This window comes from Oncorhynchus kisutch, linkage group LG18 (genome assembly GCF_002021735.2).
Source record: "Oncorhynchus kisutch isolate 150728-3 linkage group LG18, Okis_V2, whole genome shotgun sequence".
In the NCBI taxonomy this organism is placed as follows: domain Eukaryota; kingdom Metazoa; phylum Chordata; class Actinopteri; order Salmoniformes; family Salmonidae; genus Oncorhynchus; species Oncorhynchus kisutch.
Window position 1 is genome coordinate 21,804,571 of NC_034191.2, and position 18,244 is coordinate 21,822,814.

An 18,244-nucleotide genomic window follows, 5' to 3' on the forward strand; every position below is an offset into this window, starting at 1 on the left:
ACCTTTTTGCTCGCTCTCTTTGTCACATCTATCACTGTTTCCTTTGTCTTAACTAAGACACACAAATGTTTTTTCCATAGATGGAAACTTACACAGAGAAGTGATGCTTACCATTTGCGTACTGTGGTATTTTTCATAACTGCAATATACAAGTCAGCTTCAAGGAATGAACTGTGGTAGTGGTTGAGAATGATATCTTGAGAACCAGAATCGTCCCTCCCCCTCACAGGCGTTGTCTGGTACTTAGAGACTAACATTCAAAAGTTGAGTACTGGCAGCCAAGGCCACCTCCTTTATTCTTTCTGTGAAAAGGCCCTTTCCTTGGGTCATTGTCACACACAATAAACACAATTTAGTTCCACACACTGTGGTAAATAAAACATGTGGGCACAGATACGTGCTGCCTGTCTACCCCATGATCCTCACTCAGCCTGCCCCTCGATGCTTGTGCCTGCCATGTAACAGAGCTGGGAGATGGAGAGAAAGATAGACAGTGAATAACGAAGAGCGCCACAGCGGAACGAGGCCAGGTGTTGTCTGGTGCAAACCAACACCGCCTGGTTTCCTCTAGTCGCTCAGTGAAGTACATCAAATCAGCCATGGCCATTCTCTGATAGGGAAAGAGACAGGAGGTCATTCAGAGACAGCCTCCGTCAGACTGGTCTAGTGCTAATGAAACTTTAATGCTGTTCCACTAGACCAGGCTCTCTAAAACCTACCAGGACCATCAGTGACTAACGATGGGAGTCTAAACATGAACTTAAACCTATTTACAGTTGCCTACCCTCTTAACTCACTCACCTTCAGCCCCAGCTTTTTGGTAAGCTAAACATCCAGCTTTTAAAAAACAAAATACTTCAAACACTGACTGAAATTCTGCAGACGTATTAGTTTCAGAAGTAATACTTCTGGCTGGACAGAGGGATAAGACTAGAAGTAATGCTTGTGGCTGGACAGAGGGATAAGACTAGAAGTAATGCTTGTGGCTGGACAGAGGGATAAGACTAGAAGTAATGCTTGTGGCTGGACAGAGGGATAAGACTAGAAGTAATGCTTGTGGCTGGACAGAGGGATAAGACTAGAAGTAATGCTTGTGGCTGGACAGAGGGATAAGACTAGAAGTAATACTTCTGGCTGGACAGAGGGATAAGACTATAAGTAATGCTTGTGGCTGGACAGAGGGATAAGACTAGAAGTAATGCTTGTGGCTGGACAGAGGGATAAGACTAGAAGTAATGCTTGTGGCTGGACAGAGGGATAAGACTAGAAGTAATGCTTGTGGCTGGACAGAGGGATAAGACTAGAAGTAATGCTTGTGGCTGGACAGAGGGATAAGACTAGAAGTAATGCTTGTGGCTGGACAGAGGGATAAGACTAGAAGTAATGCTTGTGGCTGGACAGAGGGATAAGACTAGAAGTAATGCTTGTGGCTGGACAGAGGGATAAGACTAGAAGTAATGCTTGTGGCTGGACAGAGGGATAAGACTAGAAGTAATGCTTGTGGCTGGACAGAGGGATAAGACTAGAAGTAATGCTTGTGGCTGGACAGAGGGATAAGACTATAAGTAATGCTTGTGGCTAGACAGAGGGATAAGACTAGAAGTAAAGCTTGTGGCTGGACAGAGGGATAAGACTATAAGTAATGCTTGTAGCTGGACATAGGGATAAGACTAGAAGTAATGCTTGTGGCTGGACAGAGGGATAAGACTAGAAGTAATGCTTGTGGCTGGACAGAGGGATAAGACTAGAAGTAATGCTTGTGGCTGGACAGAGGGATAATGCTAGAAGTAATGATTGTGGCTGGACAGAGGGATAAGACTAGAAGTAATGCTTGTAGCTGGACAGAGGGATAAGACTAGAAGTAATGATTGTGGCTGGACAGAGGGATAAGACTAGAAGTAATGCTTGTGGCTGGACAGAAGGATAAGACTAGGAGTAATGCTTGTGGCTGGACAGAGGGATATGATTAGAAGTCATGCTTGTGGCTGGACAGAAGGATAAGACTAGAAGTAATGCTTGTGGCTGGACAGAGGGATAAGACTAGAAGTAATGCTTGTGGATGGACAGAAGGATAAGACTAGAAGTCATGCTTGTGGCTGGACAGAGGGATAAGACTAGAAGTAATGCTTGTGGCTGGACAGAGGGATAAGACTAGAAGTAATGCTTGTGGCTGGACAGAGGGATAAGACTAGAAGTAATGCTTGTGGCTGGACAGAAGGATAAGAGGTACAGTATATGTGAGTCCAGTTCAGTCCACTGGTTGCCAGGTAAAAGCTTGCTTTCTGGGATCTGGTGTCCGAAGGTAAGGTGGACAACTTGACTCTGCTATAATCTAACTCAAGGATGGGCAACTGGCCCCCCCTTTTGATGCCCCCGGATTGATCCCCCCCACTGCATCCCTCATAATAAATTCAGATTTTCTGTGGCCCCTAATCCCATCAAAGTTGCCCATCCCTGCTCTAACTGATCTCTCTATTCCTCTCTGTGACCCCAGACCAGCATCTCCCATAATCACATTTTTTACATAAACGGGTTCCGCTGTCTGTGGCTGCAGGGTTTCCATGGTGCTCGGTTGTCATGGCAGTGGCACAAGCCGACGCCCGAATGAGAAAGGCAGCTCGGTGTTCCTCTGAGTTTGTATGTAATGAGGACTATTTGCTGTTTGCTGTTCTGAGGGGAGAACTGTTAAATACCCAGTCAGTCAAGGATGAACTGGAACTGGCCACTCCATCTCCACCTTCTCTGTTTAGGAGGTAGGAGTGCATATCAATATTCTACAGAGACATTTTCTCTCCTTTATCAACCTTCTCCATTCATGTTCTTGAGAGCTTATAACACTGAGGTGCTTCTGAGATAAAGTTGTTACTTTTTAGGCCTGAGTGTACAAAACATTAAGAACACCTTCCTAATTTTGAGTTGCACCCCCCTGTGAAAAACCCAGCAGCGTTGCAGTTCAAACCTGATGCGCCTGGCTAGGGCTGTGGCGGTCATGAAATGTCGCCAGCCGGTGATTGTCAAGCAAATAACTGTTAATTGACTGTTAATTAACATAAACACATTTACACTAGTTCATTTAGCAGACAATTCTGTGGCGTTATATTATATTATTTTATAGTATGAAGAATACAATTGAACATAGCTGAATGAAATAGAAAGGATATTTTCTCAAAATGATTTGAGGGAGTGCGCACATGTTGCTATTCTGTGTTGCGCAGTTAACAAAGAAACAGGTACTCCTAAATGCTTAATTAACCATGACTAAACGATCACGTGGAATTTGACTGCCATCATGACTCGTAACTGCCGGTGTGGTGGTAATACGGTCACGGTAACATCCCTACACCTGGCACCCACTACCAGGTACTTAAATATCTTGCCTTGCCCATTCACCCTCTGAATGGCACACATACACAATCTATGTCTCAAATGTATCAAGGCTTAAAAATCCTTCTTTAACCTGTCTTCTCCCCATCATCTACACTGATTGAAGTGGATTTAACAAGTGACATCAATAAATTGTACCTTTATTGATGTCACTTGTTAAATCCACTTCAATCAGGGATCATAGCTTTCACCTGGATTCACCTGGTCAGTCTGTCATGGAAAGAGCAGGTGTTCTTAATATGTTGTGCACTCAGTATACAGTGGGGCAAAAAAGTATTTAGTCAGCCACCAATTGTGCAAGTTCTCCCACTTAAAAAGACGAGAGAGGCCTGTAATTTTCATCATAGGTACACTTCAACTATGACAGACAAAATTAGAAGAAAAAAAGTCCAGAAAATCACATTGTAGGATTTTTTATGAATTTATTTGCAAATTATGGTGGAAAATAAGTATTTGGTCAATAACAAAAGTTTATCTCAATACTTTGTTATATACCCTTTGTTGGCAATGACAGAGGTCAAACGTTTTCACAAGGTTTTCACACACTGTTGCTGGTATTTTTTTGTTGTTGTTGAGTTTTTACCAAAAAGTTATATTTTGTTTTAATCTGACCATATGACATTCTCCCAATCTTCTTCTGGATCATCCAAATGCTCTCTAGCAAACTTCAGACGGGCCTGGACATGTACTGGCTTAAGCAGAGGGACACATCTGGCACTGCATGATTTGAGTCCCTGGCGGCGTAGTGTGTTACTGATGGTAGGATTTGTTACTTTGGTCCCAGCTCTCTGCAGGTCATTCACTAGGTCCCACCGTGTGGTTCTGGGATTTTTACTCACCGTTCTTGTGATCATTTTGACCCCACGGGGTGAGATCTTGCGTGGAGCCCCAGATCGAGGGAGATTATCAGTGGTCTTGTATGTCTTCCATTTCCTAATAATTGCTCCCACAGTTGATTTCTTCAAACCAAGCTGCTTACCTATTGCAGATTCAGTCTTCCCAGCCTGGTGCAGGTCTACAATTTTGTTTCTGGTGTCCTTTGACAGCTCTTTGGTCTTAGCCATAGTGGAGTTTGGAGTGTGACTGTTTGAGGTTGTGGACAGGTGTCTTTTATATTGATAACAAGTTCAAACAGGTGCCATTAATACAGGTAACGAGTGGAGGACAGAGGAGCCTCTTAAAGAAGAAGTTAGAAATCCAGAGCCAGAAATCTTGCTTGTTTGTAGGTGACCAAATACTTATTTTCCACCATAATTTGCAAATAAATTCATTAAAAATCCTACAATGTGATATTCTGGATTTTTTTTCTCATTTTGTCTGTGTACCTATGATGAAAATTACAGGCCTCTCTCATCTTTTTAAGTGGGAGAACTTGCACAATTGGTGGCTGACTAAATACTTTTTTCCCCCACTGTATATATTTCTCTGTCCTCTCTCTCTCTCTTCTCTCACTTCACTGCGGCCCACTCTAACTCTTAGTCGACAGGGGGATTTCCTCAACCTGAGCTCAAGTCTCGCTTCTCACTGGTGTTTTGCATAGAACACCAGACCTCATGCTGAAAATAACAAGAAAGAAACACCATGCAGTTCAGTTTGTTCTCAAACATCAGTGGGTTTCACACCCGCAGTTGTCAGTTTGTCGTCAGTCTCCTTTGTTAAAATGAAATGAAACTCCCACACACTGTGCTTGCAAAGGATCAACTGTTTGTTGTGCTGCAAGTTTCATTATCCACTCATTTTGTTCTACTTGGTTATAACAACAATCAGATAATGCTTTTGCTTAGCATCATCTGTGTTTCAGTTATTTTCGGAACTTTCTTCATGAAATTTTCCCCAAAAATATTTTTGGAGCTCAGATCAAGCGGCGTCTTAACGCTCTTGTATTTGTGTTGTCACCCCCTCCAGGTGAAACTGACTAAGTACATCTGTAAGCAGCTGCAGTGTAAGCAGAGAGTGCCTGAGAGACAGAGGACCCAGGCCCTGGCCAGCTACCCTCGACTGGGAGACTGGCTCTGCACCATCAACCTCAGACCTGAACTCATACAGGTACTATTTGTTCACAGTGTGTGTGTGTGTGTGTGTGTGTGTATATGTGTGTGTGTGTGTGTGTATGTGTGTGTGTGTGTGTGTGTGTGTGCGTCTGCGTCTGCGTGTGTGTTCTTGTTTTGCTGACCCTATGGGGACATTGAACTGTTTGCACACCTTCCGTGTGTGGACGTCTTGACAAACTGGGGACAAAATCATGTTCATGTTCAGGCAGACCATTGTAACTGATAGAAATTGCATGCTAATATGTCTAGTATGAATATCTCATTATTTGGTTTCAGTCCCCAGAAGGCGTTTTTTTTTCAGTCACAGTGTATGTGAGTGTGTATCCAGAGAGCGCCCCCCGTACCTGGGTTTTGGTACTGCAGTGTACATATTTAATGAGGCTCCAAATGCATTTGCATAACATTAGCATATTAGCATATTCGTGTAGATTTTTTTAAATGCATGTCAATTATCCATAAAAGTACATTAATAAAATATATATTATACCTGACCAGAAGGGTTCCCTATGAAAATATGCTTACCAATCAAATCCTTTCAGACACACATATTATATTAATTATTAAGTCTATATTACATAGTCAAAATAAACACTAGCTAAATGCATTGTATGAACAATCAAATAATATCAGATAGATTTGCAAAACTGCCATTGATAAATAAACACCAATCGGCAATGTTTTGCCATTAAAACAGTTGTAATACATGTGTTAGCGTAACACAAACTGGCTAGGTTGCCTACAATAGGCTAGCTGGCTAGGTTGCCTACAATAGGCTAGCTGGCTAGGTTGCTTACAATAGGCTAGCTGGCTAGGTTGCCTACAATAGGCTAGCTGTCTAGGTTGCCTACAATAGGCTAGCTGGCTAGGTTGCCTACAATAGGCTAGCTGGCTAGGTTGTCTACAATAGGCTAGCTGGCTAGGTTGCCTACAATAGGCTAGCTGGCTAGGTTGCCTACAATAGGCTAGCTGGCTAGGTTGCCTACAATAGGCTAGCTGGCTAGGTTGCCTACAATAGGCTAGCTGGCTAGGTTGCCTACAATAGGCTAGCTGGCTAGGTTGTCTACAATAGGCTAGCTGGCTATGTTGCCTACAATAGGCTAGCTGGCTAGGTTGCCTACAATAGGCTAGCTGGCTAGGTTGTCTACAATAGGCTAGCTGGCTATGTTGCCTACAATAGGCTAGCTGGCTAGGTTGCCTACAGTAGGCTAGCTGGCTAGGTTGCCTACAATAGGCTAGCTGGCTAAGTTGGCTACAATAGGCTAGCTGGCTAGGTTGCCTACAATAGGCTAGCTGGCTAGGTTGCCTACAGTAGGCTAGCTGGCTAGGTTGCCTACAATAGGCTAGCTGGCTAGGTTGGCTACAATAGGCTAGCTGTGTAGACTAGTAGGCAAACTGTAACAACATTAAACAGACCTAAGTGAAAAGCAACGTAGTTTGCAAGCATTATTTGAGTATTATACATACACTGAAACCTTTGTATCATACCTAAAACTTGGCAAAATGTCCCCAATTGGTCAAATATCTATTAGTTTACTATTCTATGGGGACTTTTGGTCCCCACAAGTATAGTTAAACATGTGCACTCTATCATACACAATCTACACACATATTATTCATTCGTTGAATTGTTTATATATTGTTGTATTTTAGATTAAACAAAATATTTAATCCTGTATGTTTGGGAATTTTTCTGCAATAATATGCTCAGTCCAAAACTTTGCACAGCCCATAGATTGATGCGCCCGCCTCAGATAAGATGCTTGCATGTCTATGAACTTTAGGGAGAGGGGACCCACATCATGTGAAGTCGGCACTTGTTTAGCTATTGCAGAGAAGTCTCCGCTCTGCATCAGTATGTAATAAGTCCCTAAAAAACGGAATCACCTTTGTGGGGAGACTGAACTCATCAAGTCTTGTTTCAAAGTTATCTTTCAGTTTAACTAAAAACTCTGACATCTGTACTGATGATGACTAGATATAGTTACGCACTGTAGGAAAATTGATGATTTTGTGAGGAGAAAATAACACATTTATTTTGAAAAGCAATCCATTTTTCAAGCATGCCAATAACTGTTTTATCCCTCCACTGTAGTCCAAAATGAAGTCCATTCAAGTGATTTTAAAATGTCACTCAAAAACAAACCTCAGCTGCAAACTCCTCATCAAGCATTTTCACTAGTATGTGTTGGGTTTGTTGTGGCGGCAATCGCAGAGAAAAGCAATTATCTCCTCCCTAAACTCACATACTCTCGAGAGCATTAGGCCTACCATTACTTAGCTATCGAAAGCTCTACAGTGCAGGTGGAAATGCAACAACAAAATGAATGCTTAGTTAGCTATAGTTAGCTAGCGAGATAACTGCTACAAGTTATGTGTTGAATTGGTGATCTAGTTAGTCTGCCTGTCATTATTTTATACCTGCGCTCTCTACTCGAGAGTCTGAAAGGAATTAAATACCCTAATCTAAGCTATGTTCAATATTTGTGTAATGAACAGAGGGCTCGTTTCAAACGCAGGGCGCAGCAGGTGTTTATTGCAAAGGACCACAGGAGGAGGCAGGTAGCTGGGTCCAGGGGCAGGCAGAAAGTCATACACAGGAGGAGGCAGGTAGCTGGGTCCAGGGGCAGGCAGAAGGTCATACACAGGAGGGGGCAGGTAGCTGGGTCCAGGGGCAGGCAGAAGGTCATACACAGGAGGAGGCAGGTAGCTGGGTCCAGGGGCAGGCAGAAGGTCATACACAGGAGGAGGCAGGTAGCTGGGTCCAGGGGCAGGCAGAAGGTCATACACAGGGGGTCCAAAAGGGCAACAGTACAGGCAGGGAAAAGGCTAGTAATGTAGTCCGGGAGATCAGGCAATAGATTGATAACAGGAAATCCGATAGGCTAAAGTACAGGCAGGGAATAGGCAAAAGGCGTTGTTAGTGAGGTAGGCAAAAAATTATCATACACAGGAGGAGACAATCATGGGAAAACCAGAGCTCTGAAAGCCACAAACAATACCTTACAAAGAACTGAACTAAATAGTGTGTGATAATGACATACAGGTGTGTTAATAGGTGATCAGAATTCAGGTGATAGGGATCTGGAGAGTGAGCTGCATTCAGGGGATCTACGTGTTTGTTTGAGGGTGTGAGTTGGAAGCAGACGTTACAGTAAGCAGCCAATTCCAGTGAGAAATGCTTAGTCTGAAGCCATTCGGCTATGGGTTTCACAATCCTATAATAACGATACAAGTTATATCACCTTAAAAAGGGTTTACTTACAACCTCTGGGGTATAACATGTTGGGCAAAGTGATATAGGAGAGTCTAACGTATAACCCATAACTAGAGTTCAGTGTTCGCCAATGAGAATTAAGAGAGGCCTAGCTTTGTCAAAGATTTTCATAACTAAACCAAGATAGACCACAGCCTGTCGTTTACAATGGGAACAAATTAGTCATAGTGGGCAGAACAAGCAAGGAAGTAGGCAGAGCCAAGCACGAGCTAGAGAGATTCTATTGGCGCGTTCTTGCATACATATGCATATTTTGTTTATGGAAAGCCTCTGTGTGTGTGTAAAATCCATCTCGTTCCATCTTCTCCCACTGCCAGCCAGTGGGCTTCCTCTCTCTACCATATTTGGTAGTGAGTGGAAACGCTAAGCGGATGCTTCACATTGATACATCCGGTCCACAATTAATGAAGTCTTGAGGTATTGCTCACCTGAGGTAGAGTACCTCATGATAAGCTGTGGACCACACTACCTACCAAGAGTTTTCATCTATATTTTTCATAGCTGTTTATTTACCACCACAAACTGATGCTGGCACTAAGACCACACTCAACGAGCTGTATAAGGCCATAAGCAAATAAGAAAATACTCATCCATAAGCGGCACTCCTAGTGTCTGGGGATTTTAATGCAGGCAAACTTAAATCAGTTTTACCTCATTTCTACCAGCATGTCACATGTGCAACCAGATGAAAACAACTCTAGACCACCTTTACTCCACACACAAAGACACATACAAAACTCTCCCTCGTCCTCCATTTGGCAAATCTGACCATAATTATATCCTCTTGATTGCTGCTTACAAGCTAAAACTAAAGCAGGAAGTACCAGTGACTCGCTCAATACGGATGATGTCTGATGATGTGGATGCTACGCTACAGTACTGTTTTGCTAGCACAGACTGGAATATGTTCCGGGACTCATCCAATGGCATTGAGGAGTTTACCATCTCCGTCACCGGCTTCATCAATAAGTGCATCGACGACGTCATCCCTACAGCGACCGTACGCACATATCCCAACCAGAAGCCATGGATTACAGGCAACATCCAGAACGAGCTAAAGGCTAGAGCTGCTGCTTTCAAGGAGCGGGACACTAATCCGGACGGTTATAAGATATCTTGCTATGCCCTCAGACGAATCAACAAACAGGCAGTGTCAATACAGGACTAAGATTGAATTGTACTACACAGGCTCTGACGCTCATCAGATGTGACAGGGCTTGCAAACTATTACGGACTACAATGAGAAACCCATCCGTGAGCTGCCCAGTGACGCAAGCCTACCAGATGGGCTAAATGTCTTTTATGCTTGCTTCAAGGCAAGCAACACTGAAGCATGCATGAGAGCACCAGCTGTTCCGGATGACTGTGTGATCACACTCTCCATAGCCAATGTGAGCAAGACCTTTAAACAGATCAACATTCACAAGGCCCCGCGGCCAGATGGATTATTAGGACGTATACTCAGAGCATGCGCTGACCAGCTGGCAAGTGTCTTCACTGACATTTTCAACCTCTCCCTGACCGAGTCTGTAATACCTACATGTTTCAAGCAGACCACCATAGTCAGTGTTCCCAAGAATGTGAAGGTAACCTGCCTAAATGACTACTGCCCCATAGCACTCACGTCAGTAACCATGAAGTGCTTTGAAAGGCGCTATAGAGGGTGTTGCATACGGACCAGTACATCACTGGGTCTTGCCCGGTTAAGGGGAGAGTGAGTAGGGTTGGTGGGGTGAAGGGATGGTCGTGAATGTGTGGAGCCACTCTCCTGCATTGATTACAAAATGTATTCTCCAGACCACAAGAACAAAGGGGAACGGTAGTACGCCATCATTTATTTTCTTGAATAAAGGCCATTTTCAATTCTGGTTCTTAAGAGACCAATTTATTACTTGACTTGACACTGAATTTGATATTTATAGGTCTAGAAGTGTTTCAGTTGGACATACTGTAAGAATGTGGATTTTGTGTGTGTGTGTGTTTGTGAGAGCGTGCACGTGTGTGTGTGTGACTGTGTGTTTGTGTGTGTCTGTGGGTTTGTGAAGAAAGAGAAAGCAACTGAGCGACTATGTAATGAGATCCCTGTTCAATCCCCTCTGAAAGGTTCAAGTAACCAGGTTAGTTTGGTTAGTTTGCATCCGACTTAGAGAGGGCAATCATGTTGGACTCCTCAGATTCCATGTACTCTGGACCAGGTCCATTTTGCCCTAAGCTGATGGGGACATCATTTTGGGGCGGCAGGTAGCCTAGTGGTTAGAGCGTTGGGCCAGTAACCAAATGGTTGCTAGCTCGAATCCCCGAGCTGACATGGTAAACATCTGTCGTACTGCCCCTGAACAAGGCCATCATTGTAAATAAGAATTTGTTCTTAAACGACTTGCCTAGTTAAATAAAGGTTAAATAAATCAAACTAAATTAACATGGCATAACAGTTTGTTATTCAAGAGAAGACGTTCCTGCACATTGCTTACTATAATTTCAGGACAGGTGTGGTTTCCCATCAATATCCAATGAAGATTTCCACAATAGGAGCAGCTTGTGAGCCTTTTTACTTTAAACATTGTTGAAGAACATGGTTAACTCGAATAAAGAACATGGTTAACTCCTCCAATGCAGAACATCGTTAACTCTTACGATACAAAACATGGTTAACTCCCGCAATGCAACGTAAGCATCATTAGTGAACTAGCAGTACCATCTCCCTTTATCTGTGTCAGATTGGATTTGGGTCTTTGTTTCTTTTGGACGGTAACATGCTTATGATAGGGCATATTTCATAGCAATTAAGGCCTTTGTTGGAAGCTGAAAGCAGGCTTTTGTAGTTCTGCTCTGTATCCACCCTTCCAGTTGGCAGTAGCAGCTTCACGGGGAGAGTTTCTGCCACTATTTTGTCACGACTAGTACAGACACAAAAACATTTTATCTGGTGTTTTTATAGAGACTATTTGTTCTGCCAATGGAAAATGAGCGATCACTTTTTACCATCAATTTCTTCTCTCCAGGACCTGCATTTAGTACTGTCGTTGTACACTTTGGGTTCTGAAAACAACCCACCCCCAAACCTTATTTGTCTGTAGTCAACTCTTCACGTGATCCAATCCATGTTCCTGCTACTGTCCCTGGCCTCCAGCCATGTACCAAAATGACAGAACATGTATGCATGTATAATGCACACCCAGCAGGTTTATGCAGATCATGCTATTCAGGAGTTGGCAACTGTCAAAAACAGAATAGGAGGATTCTGTTTTGTTATATACGTGTCCTGGCCCCACGTGTTGTCACTAATCTGTGTCTATCACAGACCAGTTTAACCTGCTCCTCTCTACCAAGCCCTCTTTGCAAATACAGTCCACTGGGCAAAAAGTGGTTGAATCAGCGTTATTTCCACGTCATTTCAACAAAACATTTAATGTGATGACATTGGTAATCTCGTATTTTTTCACCCTTTGGATTGCAATTCAGAGGAAGATTTTCAAAAAGTAAGTGAATATTTAATCGCTATTTGTGATTATATGAAGTCTGTGCCGGTGGAAAAATATGTTGATGTGGGGCGCCGTCCTCAAACAATCGCATGGCATGCTTTCACTGTAAAGCCTATTATAAATCGGACAATGTTATATGAACAAGAATTTAAGCTTTTAACCGATATAAGACACTTGTATGTACCTAAATGTCTAAAATCCATAATGTTTATGATTATTTATTTGAATTGCTCGCCCTCCAATTTCACCGGAAGTTGTCGACAGGTGCCCTGCTGACAGGACGCCTAACCCTAAGACTGCAATATGAGAGATTCTGCAGAATCCTACAGAAAGGCTAAGATTACGTTGAAGATTAAGGCTAGTGAAAGAAATACATTTAAATAGTGACACAGAAAGAAAGAGTGAGCCCCAGGAAAGAGATAGAATTAAAGACATAGTGTGGTATAGAGTTAGTGGATAGGTTGTAGTGTTTTCAGGGCCCCACACCAGCTACAGTACATTCCCCTCTCTCTCGCTGATGATGAACACTCACCAAATCTGGCTCTGCCTGGCTCTAGCTCTGCATGGAGGGCCCAGAATGTGCACAGTCAGCTGCTCCCCCCTCTGTCCCTGCCTGCCACGCTATTTATACACACGGTCCTGCCTCCCCACATACCACACACACACACACACACACTCACATGCATGGACGTAAGCACTCTCTCACACACACACATGGATGTAGGCACTCTCTCACACATGCATGGACCTGAGCACTCTCACTCACACAGACACATAGCACTGGACAGTGTAGGATTATCGCTACAGACTACAAAACAGGAACTTAAGTGGCTGAACTTCAGGACCTTAGCAGTGGATTCAACAGATGGACTTACAGGGAAAGAGAGACAGAGGAGGTATTTTCAAACCAGGAGATAATAGTGTTAAACCAGAAAATAGTAGTGTCAAACCAGGAGATAGTAGTGTCAAACCAGGAGATAGTAGAGTCAAACCAGGAGATAGTAGAGTCAAACCAGGAGATAGTAGAGTCAAACCAGGAGATAGTAGTGTCAAACCAGGAGATAATAGTGTCAAACCAGGAGATAGTAGTGTCAAACCAGGAGATAGTAGTGTCAAACCAGGGGATAATAGTGTCAAACCAGGAGATAACAGTGTCAAACCAGGAGATAGTCGAGTCAAACTAGGAGATAGTCGAGTCAAACTAGGAGATAATAGTGTCAAACCAGGAGATAGTAGCGTCAACCAAGGAGATAATAGTGTCAAACCAGGAGATAGTAATGTCAAACCAGGAGATGACAGTGTCCTTTAGGTGCCTTTTGCAAACTCCAAATGGTCTGTCATGTGCCTTTTACTTGAGAGTGGTTTCCTTCTGGTCACTCTACAATAAAGGCCTGATTGGTGGAGTGCTGCTGAGGTGGTTGTCCTTCTGGAAGATTCTCCCATCTCCACATAGGAACTCTCGAGGTCTGTTAGAGTGACCATCGGGTTCCTGTTCACCTCCCCGACCAAGGCCCTTCTCTCCCGATTGCCCAGTTGGGCCGGGCGGCCAGCTCTAGGAAGAGTCTTGGTGGTTCCAAACATCTTACATTTAAGAATGATGGAGACCACTGTGTTCTTGGGGACCTTCAATACTGCAGAAATGTTTGGTACCCTTCCCCAGATCTGTGCCTCGACACAATCCTGTCTCTGAGCTCTACAGACAATTCCTTTGACCTCATGGCTTGGTTTTTGCTCTGACGTGCACTGTCAACTGTGGGACCTTATATAGACAAGTGTGTGCCTTTCCAAATCATGTCCAATTAATTTAATTTACCACAGGAGGACTCCAATCAAGTTGTAGAAACATCTCAAGGATGATCAATGGAAACAGGATCCACCTGAGCTCAATATTGAATCTCAGAATACTTATGTAAATAAGGCTTTTCAGTTTTATTTTTTTATTTTTCGCTTTGTCATTATCATTATCATCATTAAAACCAATTTTAGAATTGAAGACCAGGAGATAGTAGAGTCAAACCAGGAGATTGTAGAGTCAAAACAGGAGATAGTAGAGTCAAACCAGGAGATAATAGGGTCAAACCAGGAGATATTAGAGTCAAACCAGGAGATAGTAGGGTCAAACCAGGAGATAGTAGAGTCAAACTAGGAGATAGTAGAGTCAAACCAGGAGATAGTAGGGTCAAACCAGGAGATAGTAGAGTCAAACCAGGAGATAGTAGAGTCAAACCAGGAGATAGTAGAGTCAAACCAGGAGATAGTAGAGTCAAACCAGGAGATAGTAGAGTCAAACCAGGAGATAGTAGGGTCAAACCAGGAGATAGTAGAGTCAAACCAGGAGATAGTAGGGTCAAACCAGGAGATAGTAGGGTCAAACCAGTAGATAGTAGAGTCAAACCAGGAGACAGTAGAGTCAAACCAGTAGAGTCAAAACAGGAGATAGTAGGGTCAAACCAGTAGATAGTATGGTCAAATCACTGAGGTAGGCTAATGTTGCGTCTAATTGAAAATAACATTATTCTCCACTCACAGCAAGAAAGTAGGTGTATGTAAATTGTAATGGATTGCAAATGCACCACTGCATTTGTAGTCTCACTGGCATACCTTTATTTACAAAGCCTTTTTGGGTTTACTACCATTTTATTTGGCAATTTTTATTGTTCAGAAATGTGGTGAGTACTCTTCGTTCACAGGACTTTATCCTGCTGACTGTTCCAAATGTCCAAACTGAATTTGGTAAAAAGGCTTTTATGTACTCTGCGCCATCGGCTTGGAACGCCTTACAAAATCCGTTTAAACTTGTTCCGATTGGTGTTTTTAAATCACTGATGAAGGATTTTGAGGCTGATTCCCTGACCTGTCTATGTTTTTAATTTGCTGTTTTATACTCTTGTGAATTCAATGGTTTTTACTATATTACTTGTAGTTTTTCATGTTGTCTGTTTGTAATTGTGTAATGACTTGGTGCTGCCTATCTTGGCCAGGACGCTCTTGAGCTCAATGAGCCCTTCCTGGTGAAATAAAAAATAAAATAAAATGACTTTTCCTGTAAATCTGTTGCGCTGTTTTAAATGAATAGGTTAGACTACAAGCCATTCTCTACTTTAGCATCTGTGTGGACCATGCTACCACAGCTCATAGGATGGGATTGTCAATTCACTCCATAACGTTTTTCCCTCCCTATGAAAGTGTCCTGACAAAAATGGCCATTCATTTAGCCAGGGCTCCTCTCCATTCACTATATGACTCACAGTGCAGGAATGTATGCCTCATCACACAAAAGATGTCACCAGTCGGCTGACAGTCTCTGTTGTTGGGTACATTTGGGATCCGATGTGCTAAAAGAGCTAGCCTGGTCCCGATATCGGTTTGTGCTGTCTTGCCAAGTCCTGGCGGTAACAATGACCATAGGAGTTAGGAAGACAGCGCGAACAGATCTCAGACTAGGCTATAAAAGATGCCAAATAATGAACGCTCTTCTCCCAGCCCTCAGCCATTGTAAACCCTGGGAGATATTAGAGAGAGGGCCACTGTTTCCACAGGAAGAGGTGAGGAATGGCCCTCAGGGCAGAGCCCAGATCAGACGTGCCTCTCTACCACATTTGCATGACTGGACAGTTTTGTGAAGAGGCAGTGATAACCAGGGGAAAAGAGCTGTGTTAAGTAGCATATCTTCACTTTTCGTTCCTATCAAATAATCAACCATTTTTATAAATATTTACTCATTTACTTGTATATAGCTACTTAAAGACTTGGGACATTCTTGTGTACACCTTCAACTAATGGGAAATGTCAATATGGATGATTTGGTGTCATTTGGGACCAGACTGAATCAACACATGTATGAAGAACCAGGGGTTAGTTAGTGTAATCTCAGTACCTTAACAAATCCTCTGTTTCCTGTGCCCTTGTGGAAGATATATCCCCCTCCCACCCTCCCCCTCTCCTCCTCCATCCTCCCTTCTCACTATCCTCTGTTATCTGGTCTTATGGCCAGCCTTTGTCTTATCTAGAGCGTCCAGGACGATGGCCTGTGGAAAAATGCTAGTTTTCAGAGGAAGTGGAGGCAGTCTTCTGAGATTGGGTGGCAAAGCACTGATTAGTTATGGGTCTCTCCTCGTCTTCAGTGTCCTGTCTGCAGGAAGGACATCCTGAGCCATCAGAGACTGAGAAAGAGATATATGAATCAACCACATAAAGTAGTCTCTATGGCTGTTAGACTTGAGGTCACTGGCTGCATTCTGCACAGACTGCCTATCTGTTGAGATTCTCTACTACTACTGTTTCTAGCAGTCTCCTATTCTACTGCGGCTGCTTTGTGGGGTTACTTGGGCCCCTGTGTTTGGCGGGTTGCTGTTGTGTTGGGCTACTCTGTATGGCTTCCCTGTGATATTGTTGTGTATGTATGCCCAGGGCAGCATGGAGAGGGGGGAAGAGAGGTCAGGGGTGATCAACTGAGTTTACCATCACCAGTTGCTGATGCACCGCTTTGGCATGCCAGAAGCAGGAAGACAGACAGTCTGGCTATCTGGCAGAGCCTGCTTGGAAATAAAAGAGAGAGAGACAGAGAAGGAGGGAGGGAAGGGAGTGGAGGGACTGAGGGAGGGAGGGAGCAAGATAGAAAAAACAGGGAGTGTGAGAGACTGGAGAGAGGAGTTGAGTTCTCACAGTGTTTTTGACAGCGGTTTGGAGCACTAGGGATATCACTGGGACATTAGAGAAGAGGCTACAACACAACAGGGTCCATAAGGAGCACATGGTACGTACTATAGGAAAGCTTTAGAACAATCTACTGAAGGAAAGCCTTTTGTACAGCAACATGGCTGATTTTACCAGGTGTTTCCTTGTTTCCTGTTAGCTGCAAGTTTTTTACTAGAGAGTGACTTGTTTCCGCAGTGCTGATAGACTGTAGCTCTGCGTACGCTAAATTATTAACTGATAATACTGTTTTAGTACACAATATATGGGATTTAGTTGCACAGTGAAGATTAATGTTGTTTAATCTGGCCTCTTTTAATGTGGGGATATAAGAGGTGGTTGTTTAGTTTAGTTTGTTGATGTTAACAGGTTTTAGTATGCTTCCGTCTGTGTGTGTTTGTGCGTGTCTGTGTCTCTGTGTGTGTGTGTTCATGTGTGTCCCTTACTAAGTTTATTTTTCTTTGTTTATAGTATTTAATTTCACTCCAGATACAAACTTATACGTAGAAACAACAAGTTACAGACGCACACAAGTGATGACTTCATCTCCTCTGCTCAGACCCACCTTCTCACACACTCAGTGCCTGCGTTATTGTTTGCGACTTGGCCTTAAATTGATTCCATTTGTTTTTCGCAGTCACCCATGCTATTTCAATAATAAATCATTTTATTTTTACCTTATGGTAATGATTGGTGGATTGATTTCCAAGTTTTTATTGTACGATTTTTCAAGATGAGGGATGAGAAGAGAATCGTCCAGCCCATTGGGTATCTCACTACACCTCTATAAGTTTCTATATGTATTCCAGTAGCTTGGCCGATTAATGTGTTCACCTCCTGGCTCACGTGTATGTTCTGGGTGTCTGGATGAGTGTGTTTGTTTGATGATTTATAGAAGGGGGTTTGTCCTGGGTGTTATTAAATCCTTAAGAGTCTATTGATTCACCCACCCGTGTGTCAATCTAAGTAACAAAATAAAATAATCCCCATCAAAATCGATCAATTTAAGCTAGCGATATATATATATTTTTTAATGGACTGTGTCTCAATATGCCTGATCCACCTATGTTGGCCTTTCGCATCTGCGGAGGAAGGTGGCCGAGCTACAGCTGTGTTTGTCAGACCATGAGACATCTCCAAAATTGGTCTTCTAACAAAATGTCTGTAGCATCCGAACGGTTTGGCTTACACTGTATGGAAATATGAGACTCTTACGAACACTATCAGGAATCAAGGTAAGACCCAGATGCAGACACGTTGAATAAATAATGGTTTAATAGTCCAAGGGGCAGACAAGAGACCGGTCAAGGCAGGCAGAGGTCAATAATCCAGAGATGGGGCAAGGGTACCAGTCGGCA

At 43.1% G+C, this 18,244-nt stretch overlaps 1 protein-coding gene and 1 long non-coding RNA gene across 4 annotated transcripts in view; one reads left to right on the forward strand and one right to left on the reverse strand.

Moving 5' to 3' along the window:
* The window catches only part of LOC116354743 (uncharacterized), a 29,990-nt gene extending 17,197 nt beyond the window's left edge, over nucleotides 1–12,793 (reverse strand). Inside the window, exon 1 of the long non-coding RNA XR_004203937.1 lies at nucleotides 12,724–12,793. This is a non-coding gene — a long non-coding RNA (uncharacterized LOC116354743). The remainder of the gene's footprint in view (nucleotides 1–12,723) is intronic.
* Nucleotides 1–18,244, forward strand: part of LOC109909227 (kinase suppressor of Ras 1) — a 60,933-nt gene that overhangs the window by 12,910 nt on the left and 29,779 nt on the right. For 2 of the 3 annotated variants that reach the window (XM_031795553.1, XM_031795554.1), the window contains exon 2: nucleotides 5,290–5,430. In XM_031795553.1, the coding sequence (XP_031651413.1) occupies nucleotides 5,290–5,430 (141 nt within the window). Of the gene's footprint in view, nucleotides 1–5,289; nucleotides 5,431–16,815; nucleotides 16,948–18,244 lie in introns of those variants that run through there. The other variant, XM_031795555.1, reaches the window with a different exon arrangement.